The 23,807-nt window shown below is 38.0% G+C and overlaps 1 protein-coding gene across 1 annotated transcript in view; it reads right to left on the minus strand.

The window, feature by feature from the left end:
• slit3 (slit homolog 3 (Drosophila)) overlaps positions 1-23,807 on the minus strand; it is a 272,477-nt gene that overhangs the window by 95,917 nt on the left and 152,753 nt on the right. Inside the window, exons 6-9 of the mRNA NM_131736.3 lie at positions 14,368-14,439; positions 4,266-4,337; positions 2,194-2,357; positions 1,028-1,172 (exon numbers count right to left, since the gene is read on the minus strand). Of these exons, the coding sequence (NP_571811.3) occupies positions 1,028-1,172; positions 2,194-2,357; positions 4,266-4,337; positions 14,368-14,439 (453 nt within the window). The remainder of the gene's footprint in view (positions 1-1,027; positions 1,173-2,193; positions 2,358-4,265; positions 4,338-14,367; positions 14,440-23,807) is intronic.

A 23,807-nucleotide genomic window follows, 5' to 3' on the forward strand; every position in this document is an offset into this window, starting at 1 on the left:
AATAACGCGTTACTAGTAAAGTGGTAATGTAACGGCATTACATTCAACGGTAACTAATACTGTAATGCATTAGTTTTTGCAACTTTACTTTTAACTTTTTTGTTTCTCAATATATTAGTCAGCTGGTTTATCACTTTGAGATATTTTCATTTTTGTGCTGTTAGACGCAAAGGGTTTTTAATGGCCCAGCAGGGAAAAAATCTGTTATAAATAACTGACTAAAAAATAAATAATAACTAATTATGTAAATTAGCCATTATACTGTATATATTAGCTATATATTTAAAATAATGTGTCAAAACAAGCAGACCTTAGTTGTACACATACATTTTTGTTCAAAATAATATAAAAAACCTCTTTAAAAACTAAATTTTGCACAACAGACTACAGTTATAATATTAATTATGAGTAGTTTTGTTAAAAGTTTTATTGAGACGTGTTGTTGGTGATTGGATGTGTTTTGGATCAATTGCGTGGCTTTATATACTGTAAACAAAGGAAAATTAGGAACTGTGTATAAAATGATTTAAGACTTTAGATCTAAGATCGTGAATTTAAGACTTTTTAAGGCCTGAAATGTGTTTTGAAATTTAAGACATTTTAGGACTTGTTAAGACCCTGCGGGTACCCAGAACTAGTTACTATTTTTTAGTAACAAGCACAACACTGGTCATATCACAGATGACCTCGGTTGTGGTCTGCTTAAATCTATTGATAATACATGTCTTTCACAGGCTCATTTTCACTTGCAGTTTTTTTGATCCTTGACTGGCTTTGTAATTGCCTAAACTTGCAGACAGGCTGGTAGACCTCCTGTAGCACTGAGAAAGATCCGTCCGCAACTGCGGCACGGCATTAACGCACTCGCTAATGAGGTTGCTACACCGCACTGCTAATGGCCTTTGTTACATGACAGGAGGAAGGAGCCAGATCAACGCACAGACAATGTCAGCGGTAAGTACTTATCACACATGCTGATTTTACACAAACAGAGAGAGGGAATAAAACTGAGCTACGGAATCCATACATTTCCACGATTCCTTCAGGCAGGTTGGCAGGAATCTCAGTCAGGCCTTTTCTACGGCAGTCCACAATGTTGTTGTTGCAGGTGCAGGCGGCAGGGCAGATGGTCACCTGCGGAGCACATGACCTTGGCTCCGTCTCTACGGGACCTGGGGAGAAGGAAAAGATGGAAAAATAACAGATCGGGAGGAAAATTTACTAAAGGCAGCATGGTTTAAAGGGAATAGTTCACCTAAAAAGTCATAACTTACTCCTGTTTCACTTTTTCAAAACCTATTTAGTGTTTCTTTTTTGGCACTTGTTGACCTCCATAGCACTTTTTTTCCTACTAAGGAAACTAATGGGCACCAGCATATTCAAAATATCTTCTTTTGTGTTTAACAGAAGAAAGAACTCAAAAAGGTTTAAAACAACCTGGGAGAATAGATGATGAGATCATTTTCATGTTTGGGTGAACTGTCACTTCAGTAACAAATGAAGAAGACAAAAAACATTAACATAATTTTGAGCTGAATATAAATTGAATGCAATTCTTTCGGATAGGATTAATACTGTAACTCTCCCATGGCTTTGATTTAGGACTCTGAAATGTAACATTAGTTCTTATAACAGTGTAATTCAAGATGAGTGAAAATAGCTTTTAATACACTCCATAATGACGAAGACCAGACCCCCTGTTGTTTAATTGTCTTCCTTTGCAGCTTAATTAAGAAACGCTTTTTCTTGCACCATGTTTTGTGTTTGTGTTGGAGTATATTCATCAGTTGATTAATCAGAGGGGGAGGAAAGGGGGGCTTAATTAACAAGAGCCGAAACGTGAACTTTTTCACCAATGAAACCCAAAGGTCCATTAAGAAGCAGAATGTATGGAGTGGCTTAATAAAGCAACACAGTGTAGAGGCTCACAGTATTTACTAGCATCACATATCCAACATTTGCAAATGATCATAATTACTATCTATCTATCTATCTATCTATCTATCTATCTATCTATCTATCTATCTATCTATCTATCTATCTATCTATCTATCTATCTATCTATCTATCTATCTATCTATCTATCTATCTATCTATCTATCTATCTATCTATCTATATACAATTTAACCAACATACACGCTGAGTTTAAGACAAGAGAAGGACATTCTGACAGTGTGAGTATTGTGCCATACCTGTGCAAACAAATTCTCTCTTTTGAACATCAGGGACATTGAGACCTCTCATATGGGCGGGGGCCATGCACTGTGTGAAAGGGGCCAAACCCCTCCTCTGCCGCAGCCAATCAGAGAGCCAGGACAGGTGGCAGTCGCAGTGCAGGTTGTTGGAGTGCAGGCGACTGGAGAGAGAGAGAAAGAATAATGAGGGACAGATAGTGAGACAGTATCAGATAAAGGTCAGAGGAGGTTTGTATGTCTAGCATGGATGCTGGAGTGGATGATCCCTGAGAAATGCCAGGAAATAGAGCTCTTAAAAGGCAGAATCAGAAAAGCAATATTTACCACATGCGCAGTGTCATATTCCATCTGTGAGATGGCATTTAAATGCAAAGGAGGAAGGAAATAGCCTCTGTGATCAAGTAAATATGCATACAGAGAATCTCTATAACGCTTCTTCAGTGCAGACAAGGAATAACACATCTGAATTAAAGTGACAACATGAGTATGACTAGGTCATTCTATTGTTCAGATAATAGTGACATGTCCCCAGAGACCACAGTAAACCCCTCGCAAATCCCTGAAGCATGCATCCTCATTTCACCTTCAGCAATATGGCACAATTCCCAATAACACCTTTCACATCTTAATAAAAATCTCTCAAGGGCCATTACGCGAAAGGTACAAGAGACACTGTTCAAAGAAAAAGTGGTGTCAGCAAATCAAAAAGCGCTGCTATACTGTTCACCACTGTCTGCAAATGCAATAACAGGTCGAATCCAGTTAGGTGGACAAAAACCTGCTCATTGACGAATTTCAGCAGGGGGCGACGGTTTTAATAGAGCTTTTCCCATTACAAATCCAGTATCTGGCCCCCTGTCTTTGCGGATTAATTACAGATGAGTGGGATTACAGAGATGGATGACATAGGGAGAAGGAGGCTCGGCTGCCTCAGGTGCACATGGGATGAGCTGAGGACGGGCACAATGGGGCAGCTCACACACACCCTATCGACCGTGATACACGGAAAATGACTACTTGTCTAGCGGTGGGAGTGCTTTTCATTTGTCTGGGTTATTGAATGGTAAGCGTCATGGGGTGATATCATTTGATCTAATTGAATGCACAAAGATAGTATATGTCTGTAGAAGAGAAGACCAGGAGAGGGGGAGAAAGGTGAGGTGAACTGGACTATTTCATCAGAAACCAGGAGCCAAACCTCCATCCGCCTAAATGGATTACCAGCATCTCTAAACATTTGATTTAATAAGTTGTTTTTACGAGCAACAAATTCAATACAGATATACCAGGGATATTAGAGACAGAAAATTCAATCCAAAGGAACTGGGTAGCAACCAAAGCCTCGCTATGGATAATTCAATACTGCCCAGGGAGCAACGGACCCGGCCATCCGAGCATCAGCAAATTCAATCCCGCAAGAGGGGGCTGGCCTGTCTGATGGGCTGAGTGATGGGAGGGAGGCCAGACTGCTCGGCTGTTGAGCTCCAGCTATGGATGACTCCTGGGAGAACGCTTGGTGGCCATGACGGAAAGAGGAGGAGAGTTCGATGGAAAAAGAAATGACTGATTGAAGAAGGACACTCGAACATGCGCACTTGGGTCAAACTAACCCTAAGCCTAAGATTCAGAAGCCTCCAAATCAAACTAGTGTTTACTCCTGACATATTCATTCCTTTATCCCTTTATTAAACTGAAAGTTCTGAGAAGAACGACCACACTCGAATAATAACAAAAGCATCTCTGGGTCAGCCACAGATGGGAACCATTTTGGCACAGCGCAGGGACTGTGTAATTATTTATATCAATTGTGGTTTGGTCCAACAGTGGAATCGCAAGAGCATCTGTGTAAGAGAACTATCTCAACATTTTCAGCTAGGACAATGTCTGCTGCACAAACAGACCACCGCTCTGATAACTGACACGGCGTCACCACAGAGCCTGGAAAGGGGCTCCAGTTAAGCCAAGCAAAAGAGCGAAGATTCAAAAGTAATGTGAGTAAATATAGATATACTGTATAAATGTCTGATTGTATAGCATTAGTAGTGGACAAGAAGCTTCTCAGTACTTACAGTGTCCGCAGCTTTGGCATGTGGTTGAAGCTTGACAGTGGGATGAGGGTGATATTGTTGTTGTTGAGAGTGCTAGAAAAAAGAAGACAGAACACGTTAGAAAAAAGGCATGTTTCACTTTGTAGACATAAGAGTGTAGTAGACAACACACTGTAGCAGAAATAGTTGTTAGATACATTAGAAAATAAAGATTCAATCAGTGGGTAGTGTTTGGACTCCATAACAATGTAAAGATCTGCAACAGAATGATATCATCTATAATCAGGGTACTTGTAATTTCGCATGGCAGACCTCTCTGTTTCTTGTCATGCCAGCTACAGTTCTGATTAGTGCAACCTACAGTAGCTGACCTCATCTTGTAATCGATCCATCCCAGCCCATAACTCCCAGACCTATCACAGACGTGCACAACACACAGCCTCCTGCATCTCCAACCTCTTGGAAAACGGTCTGGAATTTCTCAATTTAGTATTTTAATGGTTCCTGCTTGGTGAGGAGAAATCCTGCCAATTACGCCAACTCAGTTTACAACTTGGGTTTGGGGTCTGAGTGTTCCTTCTAATGAAAGGTTTAACATTAGCCAGTTTTGGATTGAATCCTCCAATGGCCTTTCTCAAGTTTACAGTGCATCCGTGATTTACTTTTATTCATGGGGCAGATGCATTTATTTAAGTGACTTACAATGCATTAAAACTAAGTACATGTTTTGAATTCATGCAATTTATCCCTTGACCTTGTGCCATGAAACAGCTTAACCTACAGGAATTCAAATCTTTAACCTTAACCACTGACTGATCAAGCAAATCAGTTTATTCAGCCTAAACATGATGGTAAACAAACAAGGTGTTTACACTATTTACTATCTGAGCGATCAGATTTATAACTGAAACCGATGGAAATTTCCCAGCCTGAGCCCATTTCTTGAAAGTGGGTACTAAAAAATTGCACAAATCAGAGGAAAAGTAATCCCTCTAAAATATAACATTCTTGTGGGAATTTAAATGATATCTGAATATTGATTTTGGCTCAGATCTGTGGTGGAACACTTTATTATGAGTGAGGGAAAGAAGAAAACTAACTAAATGGTATGGAAAATTATTGTTATTCTTCACATAGACACACTGAAAATTCCACGCAAATTACACACAGGGTGAAGGAATCACCCTCGCGAGGAGCTGACCAAATCCGCACCAGAAAGCGATCCTCTTGTCAAGGCCGCTGTGGCTCAGAGGTTTCATTGCTGTTCTCTGCTGCACTATAGAGATGTAAATAGAAGAAGCTCTGGGCAAGCCTAAGGGAGGAACGCCCTGGTAAAAGCTTGTAATACCAAACCATCACCAAGGGAGAATGCAATTTGCCCAGGAAGAAATAGTTCCTATCTGTGAAATCCTCACTCTTTTCTGGGAGCATCCCTAAAAGTTAGAGAATGCAAGTCAAAAACAAAAGAAAAATTAATGTAAGACTGCGAATGGAAGGGCTGAAGAGAGATGCAGAAAAAGGAAAAAAAAAGGATCCACTAAAAGAATCCAACAGCTTGCTGTGGAAGTGCCCTTTCGCTCATTCATATTTCAGTCATCTGGATTCCAGGATTAGAAGCCCAGAGTAAAAAATAATCCTGTATAGATTTCATTCATGCAATTGTAATTTGAAAAAGCTGGATCTGGACTGGGCGTCACAGTCACGTTAAGTCGGCTTAAATCTGACATGTTCCAAGCCAAGAGCGATGACCTTTGGAGTCTCAGTGGAAAGCCTGCACCTGGTAATATAGACTTTTCTAGCTCAAGTTAAGCTTTGCTAGAGAAAACATTGAGTACAGGACCATGGGTCTTAAGGAAGAGCCAAGCGTAGATACACAGCCTTACGAAAGACTGTCAGTCTTCCCTTTATCCAACCCTCTGCACTGCAGAGGGCCGCCCACTGCTGCAGCGTGGGATCTCAGCAAATAAAAGCACAGCATGAGCGGCTGTTGCTGAAGCCACTTGTGATAATTGAAGATCACCTCGAGTCTTTAAAATTCTTTTGTCATCATCGCCAACAGTATTAAGTCATTCCGTCTCTGTCGCCTTGTAGTTGACCATAAATCAAAAATGTGTTAAGCAAACTCAACTGCTGCAGGGGAAGGGACCGCATCCACAGCGTCTCTTGAGAAAGTGCATCCAAGCTGAAATGAAATGAAATCAATGCTGGATCTTGACAAATACCTTACTGTACAGCTTGACTGTTTACCGTTATGATTTTATTTAAAGCTCTATTGACGAAGGCATCCATAAAACCTGGCAGATGTTAATTGCTCACAATGCTAAGTTTTCAGGCCGCCTCAGAGAGGCACGTTTTTTTTTTTACTTCTTCTTTCTTTTCTCAGTTATGTCAAGAAAGCTTTCCCACAGTCGCAAAAAGCTCGACTGAGGGGTCTTGAGTGCTCTTAGGCTTTCTTTGGGCCCTCATTAGAGGGACTTGGAGAGAGTCTCTAGATACTTCACTCCTAAAAGACGGCTGCATTTTCAGAGCCAGGACATCTCGAAAAAAGAGAGAGGTTGTTTTGGTGGATGCAGGGGGCTGCAGGGAAATAACTGAAGTGCTCCTGGCACCTGACTTCATGCCATTCACTTGCACAACTGAGAAATCAGAAGGCAAAGACACATGCTATTTAATGACAAGAGCAAAAGTACTACCCTTCTTGTGAGTAAGTGTTTCTCAGAAACTAACTGCCCTGGTAACTGAACTGACTCCAAATCGGTTTGGTTAAAAAAAAGATGCAATGATGATGTCACTACTACTCTGTTTCACATATGACACATATTGTTAATGGTGTAAAGACAGGATATGTTGTGTATGCATTAGTGATTCTCCATATAAACTTGTCTACATATGATCCCGCTCACATTATTGGGAATTGGATTGAGCCAACATGCCTCTGTGTGTTGTCAAGGTTTCATGGGAAACTATTGCAACACAATGGTGAGTTTGCAAGCGTCCATCTGAGCAAATGTTTACTGGGCATACCTACGTCGAGCCCTTAAGTCAAAGCAAATGAGTAAAATGCCTCCAGATGCAGTGTAATTTCATTAGGTGCGCTCAGACTCCACTTGTTGCAGTGAGATGGAATAAATGTGAGCAGGATGGAAATTTTTGCCATTGTTTTTCTTAGCATGGCAAGTTCAGATTTGGTGCAAAACCGCAATCAGATGTTATTCTGCTAATTCAAATAAATTTAGCGAGGATAAACAGAGAAATAACATGATATGCCACACATAATCCCGTCCATGTGGTTTGTGTGCAACTGTAGGCTAATTAAAAAAAAGGGAGAGAGAAAACATTTCTATCAAAATCTGGTAAAGCTTTATGGCTGTATAAACCGACCCTTTACCTCCTCTAAAAGGAGAAAAAGAGCTCTCCATCCCTTGATGGTGCAAAGGATAGGAGGAGAGGTGAAAAGAACAGGTACTACACCAAAAACAGACACGCTTCCCCTGCCATTGATGAGGCCATTATAGCACAAATGAGGACAGATTGAATCTAAGCTGTTCCGTCGGCCTCCCTCCTCTCTCTGGCCAACGAATGATTAATTGTGCGCAAGGGTCCGACTGCTGAAATGCACGATTTCCAGCCGGCCCCCTCCCCATCTCCCTAAGCTTTGGCGTAGACCGCACGAAGATAACGCAATAGGGCCATGTCTGGTGGCAAGGCAATTTCCTGTGCTTGAAAGTGCTGTTTGTGAGCTAATGACAGCTCTCTCTCCCCCTCCACTCCCCTAATCCATCCTCTCATTTAGCCATCAGCTTGCCCTTTCTCCCTCTGCCTGCCTGTTGTCTGTCACATAAAGACTCATCTATTGACTAAAGACAACCTTTCAATCAGGGCTTGCACAAGTAAGACCGACGTGTCCAGAGGGAGGCCGGTCCATGTTAGAAATGAAAGCTGCATGGAATATCGGATTCAAGAAAATCGTCTCTCTTGGGTTCCCAAAGTGGGGCCACTGAGACCTACTGAAGATATCAGTCTAGAGGACATTTGCTAAATCTAAAAAGAGCTAATGTTTTTTATGGGAGCACATGGGGTTAGAAATGATTAGGATAAGGGGTGGCAGGGGCCGAAAAGAAGCTAAGCACAGTGTTATCGTTGCCAAGAGGAACATTCAAAAGGTCTCGCTTTGAGAAAATGACATTATGAAGGTAGAAAACAGCCAAACCATAAGCCCTGAAAAGAAGAAAATTATATTTATCCAACCTTCCATATAAAATACATAGTAATGTATTTAGGTTTCGATCAAACGCCTACTTGTCTCCCACAAAACAATGGGCTGGGCTCTTAGTGTAACCACAGAAATGATACTGCCTCTCCAAATAAGCACGTTTTTTGAGTCCGATTATTGTATTATGTAAGTAAGATTATTAATGCTTCTCCTCACACTTTCAAATAATCAAAATGTAATCTTTAACGCACTGCAAATACTCAGAAGCTTTACTCTAGTTGTTATTGTATTGTACTGCTATTGTTCTACAGATGAGTACGTCTATTTAAAAGTGTATACCTCTGGAGGAGAAGATGCCTTTGATGAGGCCATAGTATTGGGTTTTGTGCATTGACAAGGCTTGGGAAACCGCAAAGTCGTCCCTTTGGGGCACGCTGCCCATGCTATCATACTAAACTCACTTTAGTTCGACCAGCAAGGTCTGTGCCAAGCTGTCGAACAAAATGCATCACGCACACATTGACAAATGACAGCATTTGGCATGAGGAGAGGACGGTGTTAATGTGAAAATTCGGGCCCTCTTATCAATGCATAGTGGGGAGCAAAGTCACCTTCAGGAGATGGCACGGAAATGTCTCGGCACTTTCGTGCTCATAAAAAATGACACAGAGGGGCAAAAAAATTCACATGATTTGACATTTGATTCAGAGCCAGAATTTTCTGTACAAAAGTGGTTATAAAATATGCAGAGGCTCCAGCGCTTGCAGGAGTGCGGTGTGTGTGTACAGACAAGTCTTAGCGGGGTATATGGGTAGTTTCCAAAACGCTTTCTCACAACACTTAAACAAAATTCCCTCCACACATTTAAACCACATTCCACAAAATAGCCCTGAAGGACAATTATAATATATTTTTGAAAAATTTCACGAAACGGCCAAGTGTTTAAAGACAGCAACAAACAAAAAGCGCTTATATATTGCTCTTAGCATAATTACAACCAGACTGCAAGAGGCTTTCTCATTGTGCTCTTAACACAATAAGAACATATATCAGAACTAAAATGCTCAGAGTAACCCTGCTGGAAAATAAATCTGCTCGAATAAGAACAGCTGGACGTTCTTTATGATTGCTTTGACTTTATGAATATTTTATGAATAACTGTCCAAACTCATGCACAATATATTTATTATATTATATTATCATTTTTTGTTCTCATAGCAATACAAAAACAGGTAAAGATTAAAAGTAAAACATCAAGGTAAGATTTTTTTCACGATACCTACTTTTATTTATGATTTTTAATTAGTTATTTTACACTTCACTTTAATTAAATTCTAAGGAATCTTATTAAGTAAATCTTTGTAGTGACTTAACCAAACACACAAAAAGGCGCTAGACATCAGACCATGGTGTTTGTAATAAAATTGAGTTTAAGGCATATACCCATGAAAAATATTCAGGTATTCTCACTCTACATGGAACTTCATTAATATTATATTTGACATGTAATTTGATTTGTATTAAAAAAAACGAAATCGGAAACATGGCTGATGTTCTTAGCTATCACTTGAATTTCCTGAATTTAATAAAACAAAGATAAGCTGGAAACCTTATAATACTCGCGCATATACATTTAAAGTGAAAATGGAAAGATAAAAGGTTATATTTAAATAAAAAAAGTGATCAGAATACAAATTGAAAGCAAGCACAAGCAGTACCCAATAATTAAATGGCAAATAATGGAAAGGGTGCTCCTTATTAGGCAGGTTTAGGTGCTCTGCAGATGGAGAACACATCAATGTGCTGCCTACCGCACTTGCTCCAGCTCATTTGGATGCAAGTCACGTCCTATGTGAGAAAATGTCCGAGATAGCTTTGAAGTCATTAGTTCAGTCATTAGCGCAGTTATGTTAAATATAAATTACAATTCATCAGCAGAAAGGGCCGATCATTAATTCTGTGTAGTTTGGCAGGCGTTAAATCACTGGCAGTCATTTAGTTGTGGAGGAGGGTTAGCCACAAACTGCTCTGTCTAATCTCCACTCTGATCACCATCCTGAAACCCGATGGAAGTGTTTAAAATAGCTTCCCGCTTTGGAATTTTGTTAGTCCCTGTTTAGAGTGATCAACGCACTTTTTTTTACAGTAATCACGAAACACAACAGTGCATGACGGGACATCTCTCAATTATGTCGCAGTGCACCATCTATTTTAATAGGCCTTTAACGATCATCGAGATTAAAAGATTCGCTTGGCCTCTGGAGTTATGCTTAACACACCACACTAAAACAATGCATTTAATATAACCCTTAAATTACACCTCAAGTGTGCTTTGAATTGCAAAAAAAACACACATTAGCATCTCATATTTAAATTATCATTCATTTACTGTATAACTCCAGATGTCACATTATACTAGTCTACACTGAAATATACACACGCTTGTCCTGAATTCCCAAAACACCGCTGTTCTTAAATTTGTCGCAGTGTTTAAAATTGTCTAAAAGCATAAACGAAAATGTAAAACTACTTAACAAGATGTTTGTGACTTATGCTGCACAGAGGTATTTTGGAAATAGCCAAAAATACAATGTATTCCAAATTATCGATTTTTCTTTTATGCCAAGATTCATTAGAATATTAAGTAAAAATCATGTCCCATGAAGATTTTTTCTAAATTCATCCATTCATTTTCTCTTTTCGGCTTAGTCTCTTTATTAATCCAGGGTCGCCACTATTTTCTACATTTTCTACAGTAAAAGTACACTGAAAAAAATGTTGTCGGGCAAAATTGTTGTAAACATTTTATATGTGTACAATTTAAACAAATTAAATGTATTAATGTTCAACTTAATTTGTTTGTTTAAATTCAACTAAAATCAATTGTTTAGAGCCACTTAATTTAAGTAAATGCAAGGAATCATCTTTGAATCTTTTTTTTTCAGTGTATGAAGACAAACTTTCTGAATAGCAATATGCATTGCTAAAAATTTATTTTGCACACCTTTAAATTTAGTTTTCTTAGTATTGAGATTTTTTTAAATCCCTGGATTCCAGATTTTTGAAGACTTTTATCTCAACTATATATTATACAAGCAAAAAAGCTTGAATGAAAAAGCTTATTCATTCACTTTTCAGATAATACATGAACCTCAATTTCCAAAAATTGACAGCTATGACTGGTTTTGTAGTCCAGATTAGGCCCACACAGAATCTGCGAGTGCAGAAATCCACAGATTTTCAGCTCGTCAATGAGTCTATTTATTTAGTTGTGTGTAAATTTATATTAATTCATTTTTTTAATTATTTTCAGCAATATTACTGACTAATATGAAAATGCTCATAGGATTTACTTACAATACAGTTTGTAAAGTAATATTTTCTGTCTTTTAGTAGAAACAGTCAGAGTTATTAGCCCCCATTTATTTTTTCCCCCAATTTCTGTTTAACGGAGAGCAGATTTTTTCAACACGTTTCTAAACATGATAGTTTTAATAACTCATTTCTAATAACTGATTTCTTTTATCTTTGCCATGATGACAGTAAATAATATTTTAGTGGATATTTTTCAAGACACTTCTATACAGCTTAAAGTCACATATAAAGGCTTTAATAAGTTAATTAGGTTAACTAGGCAGGTTAGGGTCATTAAGCTAGTTATTGTATAATGATGGTTTGTTTTGTAGACTTTCGAAAAAATATATAGCTTAAAGGGGCTAATAATTTTGACCTTAAAATGTTTTTTTTTATTTATTTTTTTAATTAAAAATGTATTTTATTTTAGCCGAAATAAAACGAATAAGACTTTCTCCATAGAAAAAGCCATACTGGACATACTGTTAAAATCTCCTTGCTCTGTTAAACATCATTTGGACAATATTTAAAGAAGAAAAAAAAAAGGCAAATAACTTCAACTGTATATAAAAGATATTTGAAAGACTTGCTTTGCTTACCAAATAAATGGATCTTACATTATTTGCATTGTAAACATTACATTTCTGTAAACAAAAATGTTAAAAATGTATATTTTTTATTTAACATATTAGGATTTTAGTTAGGTTACACCCAAAACTATCTCGCATAAATTCACAGATTTTTCACAATATTCTGCGCAGAAATAGCAAAAAATGTTCAAAGATTCTGTCTGGCCTTAGTCCAGAGTCACATTTTACCAATAACATTCACTTGGCTGTTATGACACCCACCATAGTCTTTTGTCAAAAGCAGTTGGATCTTCATCTGATGTGCTGCCATTCAAAAAGATCATTCCTAAGACTAAGTTGAGTCTAAATTATTATACAAGTCATGCTTGAAATCATTTTTTTCACTGTGAGACTCAAAGCACTTACGGTGAATTCGCAGCACCTAAAGAACGGGCAATCTCTTTCACCATCAATTACCTAGAAGTGTCACTTTCTAACAAACTACCCAACAGCATAACTGTCATGTTAAATTAAAGGCAAAGTTCACCCATAAAAATGAAAATGTACTCACTATTCACTCTCCCTCAAGTGGTTCAATTATGAGTTTCTTTCTTCTGTTGAACACCAAACTGAACTTCAAAGTATGCTGAAAACCTGAACCATTGACTTCCATCATAGGAAACATGTATACTACAGGTGTCAAAGCTTAAAGGTACCCACAATTCTTCAAAATATGTTCTTTTGTGTTTAACAGAAGAAAAAAAAAACTCATAACGATAGTAAAAAATGAGTAAATGTTGACTAAATATTAACTTTTTGGGTTCAAGATGCCTTTAACTGCATTCTGAATCTGGATGTAAGGTGTAAGGTTGAGCTTGATTACTGCGCATGTGGTAATTTAGTCATGATACAGTGTCATTTGGAGACCTCTGTGTTGCTGCCTCTCTAGAGAGGAGGAGAGATGGCTCAATCAGCAGGAAAGTGATGTGTATTCATGTACCACTGCTCTCCTTGGCTTGCCGGGGTCTCAAAGGTCTTTGGCAGAATCTAGGGAGGTTCTGTATTATTAATGAAAATTGATTCCCGACTTACTCACACTTTCTTGCTCCCGAGCTCCTCTTTTATAAGGTCATTTTATGCTCTGGTCACGAGGAGAAGACGGAGGACATAAAATGAAGCATGGTCCCTCTTTTCCTTCTTTGATTCTCTCTTAGCCTCTTACACACCTTGCTAGCATTGAAGGAAAACCTGTCTAACAATGATGTAACCGTCATGTCCTCTAGAGCCAGGAATTAATGCAGGGGGTGGCTTGGCTCTGGGTCCCCAGTGAGCGGCGCTCATTTGGAGGATGAGGTTGGCACTTAGCGCCCTGCCAATTGGCTTGATGGAGATGCGGCGGTTATACTCCGACCCCCCTCTACCTCCCCCCGTATATCCTGCTCACTTCCACCCTCACATCCTATCCGGGACAATCCAGGGGAAACCCAAAGAACAGAAATATCACCTACAAAAACATCAAATCTCTCATGTGTCATTAAAGCTTGTGCATTAAACCTGTTCTGAGGTTAAAGACGACCGAAGAAGCGGGCAAAAGAAGAAAGATCTGAACATCTAAGTGAGTCTAACACCCGGTTTAAGGTTGAAAACCAATTCTACAGATCTTCCAGATAGAACATGCATGGTGCATTGGTGTTTTTAACAGTAAGGTGCACCCGGAAAAGTCAAGACACTTTCTTTTTTTTTAGAGCGGCAACAATGCAGCACAGGATGACAAACGAGCAACTTTAGCTGTCGCACGGACGATCGCATGCTAAGCGCAGGACAGGGTGACACCAGACTATGTGCCACAGGTCCACAACGCAACACAGTTTGTCCTTCAGGAACAATCAGGAAACACACAGACACACAGAGTTAGAGTTAGAGGAAGGGACAGCAGAGGTGAGAAGAGAGGAAAGAACCCCGCAGAGGAGGCGGGAGGGGGACTCACAGTATCTCCAAATCGCGCAGGGCTCGGAAGGCTCCATCTTCGATGCAGCTGATGTGGTTGCTGTCCAGTTGCCTGCAGATGAGAGACAGAAGTCAGCGGCAGGTCTGCAGACGAGCGGGTGGGGGCTGAGGGGAGGGAGGAGGAGGAGAGGTGGGGGCTGCAGGAGGGAGGGAGGTAGACACACACACACAAGCGGGCATCTCATATCTACTCTCCTCTCCTCACCGCAGTCGGGATAAAGGACCAGCTGGCTAAAAGTGGCCTGTCTGGCTATAACCTCCTCCTATCTCGTCCTCTCTCTCTCTTTCGCCACACTGCTGAGTGTGGGGGCAAAGAGAGGTAAGACAGCGAGAGATAGAGAGAGAGAAAGAGAGAGGGTGAACAGGAGGCTGGCTATAGTGCACAGCCCACCCCGTCTGTCAGTTCTCTGTAAATATTAATTGCATTTTCTCCCCCAACATCGTCCACCCCCTCTTCTTCTTTTTTTTTTTTTTTTAAGTCAGAAAGGGAGTAATTTCATTACATTAGAGCAGCCAATCCATTACAAGCTTTTACCGGCTCTGTCACAGAAACAATTTCATTAAAGGAAAGGGGTTCGTAAATCAGCTGGGGTCACGATGCTGGAAGAGCAGACACGAGGGGCACTTCTTTCTCCTTTTTTTTTTGCTTCTTTTGCTTTTACTTTAATTTGCAGCCTTTGCTAACCGCTTGCCTCTATTTACCCCTCCCTCTCTGTGTTCTTAAAAGAGATGGATCTGAAAGAGGCTTGAATAAAGAAAAAGGAATCTAAGCGCTTTTCGTAAGTCATTTGTTCAGCAAACAGGGCTTCGGTGACATCTGACCCCATGACAGGCATGAAATAAAGAACATCTCTGGCATTTCTTTCACTCCATCCCTCCTTCTAAAAGACATGCATCTGTCTTCATAATTGCTGATGGGACAGACTGTGTGGCAGCCACCCACCACAGACGCATTAACTATCATTGTAAAAATTAAATAACATTTATGAGCAAAAGTAAAATGTTTGTCTTTTACAGTTTTCATTCAAATACATCAAGTTTTTGCTTGAGGTACACACAGCCTCTTGTGGCTTATTGCTTTTTAAATGGGCAACAACACATATTATATATTGTTAATTACACACGTACAGTAACATGTACAGCTATTTTAATAGAGACTTCCCATACATGTAATGATTTTATACCTTACAAACTGTTTATTCAGACATTAGATTCAGAATCAGATTTAGTTTAAATACATACGACGATCAGAGAGCAATGCAAAGACCTTTGTGAGTGAATCAAGGCAAAGGCAGGTTCAGCTTGACTAGGGTAAATAAATGTGATTTGTTTATGTTTTTATTGGGATAAGTTATAATTCAAAAAGTTATTCTGCATTAGCTAATATGATTCAAAATAAAGAATTTAATTTATTTTTTAATATTATGAAAAAAAAAATCATATGAATTAGGAAATTACTTATGGCAACTTTAATGTACAGTAGTTTAGTATATTGTTCTTCAGCCCACAGCTGTCAATGATATTTGGTTTTTGGCCCTTCATACAAAAAAGTTTGGGATTCTTACCTGATAAGACAAAAGTAGATGAAAAACCCAAAAGAGAAACAGGAAACATTGAAACAATTTTTGACCACTTCAAATAGCCTAATTAGCTCTTTTTGTAATGGATTTTGTTTAATTTGCCTCTTTATTTTAATGTATTCTTTTGTTGGTCAGTTATCTACAAAACTAACAACTAACACATTTTAGATGAAGTGATGTGCAAATACTTGTTTTAATAATAATAAGGTAATTATGAATTCAGTTAAAGTGGGCCTTTTATTACATATAAAATATAATGTTTCTGACAATTTTATTAATTTCATAGATTTGAGTTATGAATTACAGTATTGCAAACCTACTTGGTATCACAATACTTCAGCTGGTTACGTGAAATTAATGGTATCACGACAACCCTATCTTTGTGTGATAGTTAAATATATTTTAAATAAACTGCAAACAAAAAATATATAAACTTATTTCTTCCTCATTATGCAGCTCATTATGCAGGTCTTTGTCTTCTTAGGTGTGAATCACTGCATTAGTAATGATAGTTCACGCCTTCTCGCATAGACCATTTTCACTCAAAAAGTGACTTGGAAAATTTAATTCACTATATTGTTTTCTGTGAGCAAATAAACAAGATCATTCTCTCATCACTTTGAAGCAAAAACACTAAGCTACAAGACCCAGTTCTCAAAAGTCTTGTGAACAAACGTCCTCTGTGTGTTTCACGGCCTTGTTTCAGTGACTTCAAAATTTTTGTTTTTTGGTGGTTTATGCGAGATTTTACTAACCACGCATAAACGTTTCTTTCTCAAAAACACAAACACATGACATGCTGCTTAGGTATTATTGTAGCCCAACTTTTTTGTGCTGTTTACAATGTTATCACACTTTATCCATTAATATGTTTTTAAGATACTGAAAACAACACAAATGTCAGTGCATGTCAAAACTGCTCCATGGCCCCCAAACACCCTCAGACCTCTTGGTGTTAAAAAATCCGATGGTCAACTATCGCTGTAGCTACTAAGATAGTATCCTCATTCATTTTGCTTTCAGCTTAGTCCCATTATTAATCAGGGGTCGCTACAGCGGAATGAAGGGCCAATCTTATCCAGCATATGTTATTAAGCAGCAGATGCCCTTCCAGCCGCAACCCATACACACTTTCGCACATACAAACACTACGGCCAACTTAGCTAATTGAAATCACCTTAAGCACATTTCTTTGGACAGTGGGGAAAACAGGAGCACTCGGAGGAAACCCGTGCGAACACGGGAGAACATGCAAACTGAAATGCCAACTGACCCAGCTGGGGCTCGAACCATTGACCTTCTTGCTGTAAGGCAATTGTGCTACCCACTGCGCCACCATGACATCCCAAGATAGTAGCCTGTTTCACTATATTTTGTATGATTTGTGATTGTCTGTATTTGTACTGCTCTCATGTGTTGATGGATGATATTTTAATGATGCCTGTATGTTTTTATGTTCTGCAGAGCAGGAACATGCTAAAGAGTCAGGCCTGATTATCTTTCAAGCTTTTCCTTTTTAAAAAATATAAATATGTAAATAAATAAAAAATAAATAATCACAACATATAGTTAAGTGCTAATTTGCAAAACATAAGGTGATATTGTGAACTCTTAGGAGTCATATCATTGAGTCATATCAATCTGTATTATGAGAACATGTGAAGTTCTCTGGAGAATGTCATTGTGTTCACGAGCAAGAGATTTGTAACAATGATTATACTGAGTATAGTCAAGGGCGAATAGCTGTCTTGAATGTACATATGTGTGTCTGAATATCTGCGTATTTGGTGATTGTTCGGAGAGGTGGGACATAGTAGTGGTGAGTAATGAAAATCCCAGTTTTAATTTCCCTGCTCTAATTACATTGGCCTTTAATCATCCCAGTCATGAGCCGTATTGGCACTTTAGAGCTCACGTCCTGCCAGTGTCCCATCTGGAGTGAACGAGAGGAAGAAACAGATATGGGTCTTCCTTCCCCTCACTAGACTATTAATCTGACAGAGTCGCTGATGCTAACCAGCAGCCGTGTGGCAGTATTTCATTCACGCTCAATAGCCAACACAGTGAATGATTCAGAACTGACCATCAGTGTAGCCAGGAGCATGTGTGATCATGAATCTCATACTCACTCTATCTATGGTTGTAATAGATATACTGTACAGTACATGACCTTTGACCGTCAAATCAAGTGTGGTTTGAGGATTTGTGTCTGTATCACCCTCACATTTTGTTATCCCTTCTGGTGCTTTTTAACCTTGTCTCCTCTTATTCAGCCTGAGATAAAATTAATTTGAGAGAGTTAAATCGTCCCTTTGAATAACTACAATTAAAATCTCAAAATATAAACACATTTTACATAAGTGTGTTTGGAAGCAGATGCCTGATGTTTGGAAATGCAATCATTTTAGACAATTCTGGCAGGTAATTAGGGAAAATCATTTTGGTGATGGCCTTTTGCTCTCGTATACTAAAATAGCATTTTAGATGGTGCACTGGTTAGTCCAGTTATCCAAACACATCATATTTGATTTTTTTAAATCACATGGTTCTTTTTGTTGTACAATTGTACATTGGTGGATTTGTTTGGTAAATGTGTTTTCATTTTATTTCAAGCACATATTTTATTACATGAAAAGTATTTCCATACAGTATTTTTAAGGTTATTTATGTGCATCTTGGCATTTCCATTCATTGTCTGGGTTTCTGTTGTTTTATTTCATCTCATCTCACATTGTAGTATGATAACCGTTTTTAATTTATAACACGGTTTGGAAAATTCAAGTTTTTAAAACCACCGATTTTTTTCCGCTATACTGTTTCTATGGTATATGTACGATTTTTTTATTTAGGTTTTTTTTTTTTTTTTTTAAGACAACAGTATCTCCAACAGAAAAATATCCAAAGATGCTGTTTTAAATTGTAAAGAAGTCTGTTTTTAACACTAACGAAGACAGCAGAAGTCAATGATTGATTTGAATTATTTCGCCTGACATACTGTTTCAAAATATTTAAAATTTTCTCAAAATAAAATATATTGTGTTTAAACGGTAAAAGAGGTTGTTTTTTTTACCTAAATATTTAAAAATAACATATTTTAGAGCAGTAATCACAATAACATAGAAACATGATATTTTTATCTAAGGTTATCATACCGTCAGAATCTTATACTGGCTCATGCCTAGTCATTTGGCTATATCTTATATTTCTAAACAAATCCACATACTTACATTTATCATCACATGTGCTTTAAATGTTAAAATGTTGAAACATCAAATGTTGAAACATGAGGAACATATTAAATAAACAATATAAGCACTCATTTCATTACTCAGTTCATAAGCTGTCATCAAAATCTTCAAAATGAAAAGAATTAAACACTTGAAATTTATCAGTCTGAGTGGAAGAATTTATACATTATACAAGTTTCATTCTTGAATGGAATTTGTGAAATAAATAAACTTTTTGAAGATATTTTAATTATATTCAAACACACACACACACACACACACACACACACACACACACACACACACACACACACACACACACACACACACACACACACACACACACACACACACACACACACACACATATATATATATATATATATATATATATATACACATTTGGGAAAGTGTGATCACATTAAAAGTTTACAAGACTGCACATTTCATGTGTATTTCACACATGTTCGATATATGATTTTAACAACCCAGGCTCATTGTGATTATGTATGCCTATATAGATTTCTGGAGAGCGCCAAATACATCCCAGGAGCTACGTTTTTTTTGCAGATTTTGTTTTCACAAATCCACCAGTGGGCGCTGTGTATGCTTTTTGAGATCTCAAATTTCTCTTGAGACTGCCATTCGCACCTGCTCTTCACGCTTAAATCCACCAGAGGCTGCTGACAACTGACTGACCGACCGACACGCCCACCCTCCTTCTTCCCCAAACACAAAGCACTGATTGACCAGCAACCACCCCTAAACCTACCTGACAGTGTTTTGAAAAGTAACAGCAGAAAAGCTGTCCATATTGAGGTAATCGGCCAGCTGGTGAGTGTGAAAAGAAACGCCGTCATACCGCTCCATTAGCATTTGTTTTAAAGACAAAATGCAGCCATACATTGCACTGGCTACATAATTTGAAATCTCCAGAAATGTAAATAGGGCTACATTTTCAAAATGAGCCTATGTTGTATTTTAATGACTGCACATGAGAAGCTCATGTGAAATTCAAGTGATGCTTTGTAAGGTCTCTTAGGATTTGATCTCATACATAGTTGATTTGATCTCTTCCATCTTTGTTTATTAAGTTTGATTCTGTATTGGTTTCATTATAGTTTCATTTCATATTGTCACTTGTCCTAACTGAACTGAAGGACACTTCCAGTGCAGACGGCTTTCCTGAGTAAGTGATGCCCAATGCGTGCAAACATCAGACTTTGATTGGCTGCTGTGGAGTCGTGTCTTTCACACCCATGTAGCCCTGATCATGTGTAGCATGAGTTTCAGCACCAGCAGTGTACATCAAAAGCAGAGATCTGCCGTCTGCAGAGCCCCGTCTGCCGGTCACAGAAGCTTGTAAAAAGCAGACATTGACTACACTTCACCCCCTTGGCCATAATTCAAACCCACGCGCAGTCAGAGTGACATTTTGGGTACAGGAGCATGAAGTAGAGAGGTTTTTATTAGCACCCAGATGAGAGCCTCCCACAAGGGGATAAAAATCAAAGTGTCCACGTTTACCATACCGGACGTTCTGCTCTCTCAATTATACCTCAGCTTCAGGTACCAACGCCATTCGGACTCTCCATCCACTATGAATAACAAATCAACAAAAAAAAATGTGTGTATGAACCCACACCTCATACTGCACCCGTTCTAATAAGATCTTTGCTCCGATCTTGACACAAACAGGGATGTAGATATTGATATAGAGCTCAAGCAAGTTTTCGCTGAAGGACTTGCAGTGCATATGATGAGGAAATCTACTTCGCCTGTACTATATAATTTTTTTGAGGTTAACATGGCTGTCGTCGCTGTCTGGTGAAAAGAAGAAGTAGGGCTGCACAAAATATTGTTTTAACATAGATATCGCAATGTTTGAATTCAAAATAGTCAGACTGCAGGATATACAATGAGGAGTCTGGATTTTATTTTACAGGTACAACAGTTCCGAACACATGACAATTGTGGAGTCATTTTAGTTTAGCCCTTGAACATTTTATTTTAAAAAAATTAAATTATTTGAGTTGAATAAGTTGTGGGTGTTTTAAATGAAAGTGACTGTGAAAGTACTTTAAGTGAGTTTAATTCATTTGTGTACAAGGAATTATAATGCTTGTCGTTTTAATAAAGATGAATTCTATTTTATAATTTATGTATATTTATTGTATATATTAATTTATTTACTTGTTTAAAGGGTCATGAAACACCAAAACACATTTTTTTTTTCAGATGTTGACAGATGTATACAGTTGAAGTCAGAATTATAAGCCCCCCTTGGAATTTTTTTTTTTTTTATTGTTCCCAAGTGATGTTTAACAGAGCAAGGACATTTTCACAGTATGTCTGCAGTATTAATGCTATCTATTTTTGGATAGCCGACAGTTAAGCCTTTAAATGTCACTTTAAGCTGTATAGCAGTGTCTTAAAATATCTAGTAAAATATGATTTACTGTCATCATGGCAAAAATAAAATAAATCAGTTATAAGAAGAGTTATGAACTATTATGTATAGAAATGTGTTGAAAAAATCTCACCGTTACACAAAAAAATTAGGGAAAAAACAAAAAGGGGGACGAATAATTCAGAGGGGGCTAATAATTCTGACTTCAACTGTATATGTCCCACATTGCTGAAAACACTATTAGGGCACATATATTAAAAAAAGTGAAAATTGGTTGTCTTTGCATTACTGAACCCAGTATTTTTGAAGTGATTGAAAGCTATACAGCCAGGGGCAAATTTAATGATTTGGAGGCCCTCAGCAATTCCTGCCATGGGGCCCAGCAGTCCTAAAATACACCCTTTTTAACCATAAAAAACTGCTCCTTATATCAGTTATGTTTTATCTTCATGCAATATCTAAATTTTTAATGAATTGTTTTCTTAAAACTAATTCACAACTCATAAAAATTAATAAACATTATTTAAAACTAAATCTTTACTTGATTAGACTGATGGACTGCTCCATGGCTGAGGGTGTAAAACCCATTTGCATAGATGTAGTAACTATACTACATTTTATTTGTTAGACCCTCACCATAAAAAAAAATGTCAGGAAATGGTAGAAAAAAAACAATGCTATAGGTAGCTATAGATTTCTAGGTATTTATTGGGGTTCCAAAACTTTCTGGGGCCGTAAGCGGCTGGTTAATCCCTTATTGGTTAAATCTGGCCCTGTATCCAGCTGTATTGCACATTTGATTATTTTATTTCTGTATCCCAATACTGCATTTGCATCATTGTTTTTACTGTATTTATCTATGCTGGTCAATGGTTAAATATATTTTTTGCAGATGCAGGCTTTTACATAATTATTCAAATCAATAGAAAATATTTTTTTCTTTCCAAAAGGGTTACTCGAGTTATCTAGTGAAATATTATAATATAAATTCGCAATAAATATTGCAATTTATTTATTTTTTAAATATCATGCTGACCTAAGTTGTAGTGAATGGCTAAAGCCATGAACGCAGATGGAGATACTGTATCTGGTTTAATAGGGTGGTACATAGACTCTCATTAGCCGGAGGAACCATCTTGACCATATTAACCAGATGGCCCCTTTATAAAGGGTGGAGGATGCTGGCTGAAGGCGCATGCTGACTCTAGCATGCTGTAGCCTGTAAAGCTGTGGACGATATTAGAGGCAGAGATTCAACCTGCCCTCAAAGCATGCATAGCCATTTTCAAACAGAGGACATTAGGGTAGAAAAGCATATGAGAAAATCAATTCATTCCTGGAACGCTGCCTGTCCATTTTTTTTACTCCTCCTTCCCGTTAAAAAACCGAGGGCTGGATGATTTCAGCAATTAAATCAAGAGTCACCTTGCCACGCGTTGCAGAGGCAGGTCGGTGGGAGAGAAACAGGCAGCGCTGCTGACGTACAAATCCATCCATTTCCCTCAATCCTTGTTAGTCCCTTTTTTTTCTCCTCTAAAAAGCCCTGCCTGAAGAAATGAGTGTTGCCTACCTGTACCTATCATTCATCCATCAGTGTGTGACGGTGCTCATGACAGTGATGTGACGAGCGCTTATACACTTCACTAACATAGAGCAGATCACTATAAGAACGTTGGTGGAAAACATGTCAGAAAAACATGTTATGGAAGTAAAGCTCAAATGTGTATACAGTGTTCGGGAATATTAAATGTAAAAGGAATGCCGTAAGTAGACTTAAACAAATAACATTAGTGTTACTTTATATGACAAATATTGTACAAAAAAGCTGAATGTGTTTTTTGATGTGCCAAAAAAAAAACATACCTATAAAAAGTATTAAATACGATGAATGTGCTGCAGTTTAAGATTTACATGTGCAATAAAAAACACATGCAAATTAAGAAAACACACTGCAAATTTTCACAATGCAAACTAGTTTGAAAAAACGTGTTGCAATTTCTCACAAAACATTTAAGCACAATGGAAATATTTCAAGGGAAACCTAAAATGCGATGGACACATTTTCTTAATTTGTTTGCATTGTGAGAATTTGCTGCGCATTTCCTTAAAGAGCACCCATTTTTCAAGATTTACAGAAGGCTCTTTTTTTGTCTCTGTAACGTTTTAGCTCAAAACACACATTAGATTATTTATTATAGCTTTC

Source organism: Danio rerio, chromosome 14 (assembly GCF_052040795.2).
Source record: "Danio rerio strain M-AB ecotype USA chromosome 14, GRCz13ab, whole genome shotgun sequence".
NCBI lineage: Eukaryota > Metazoa > Chordata > Actinopteri > Cypriniformes > Danionidae > Danio > Danio rerio.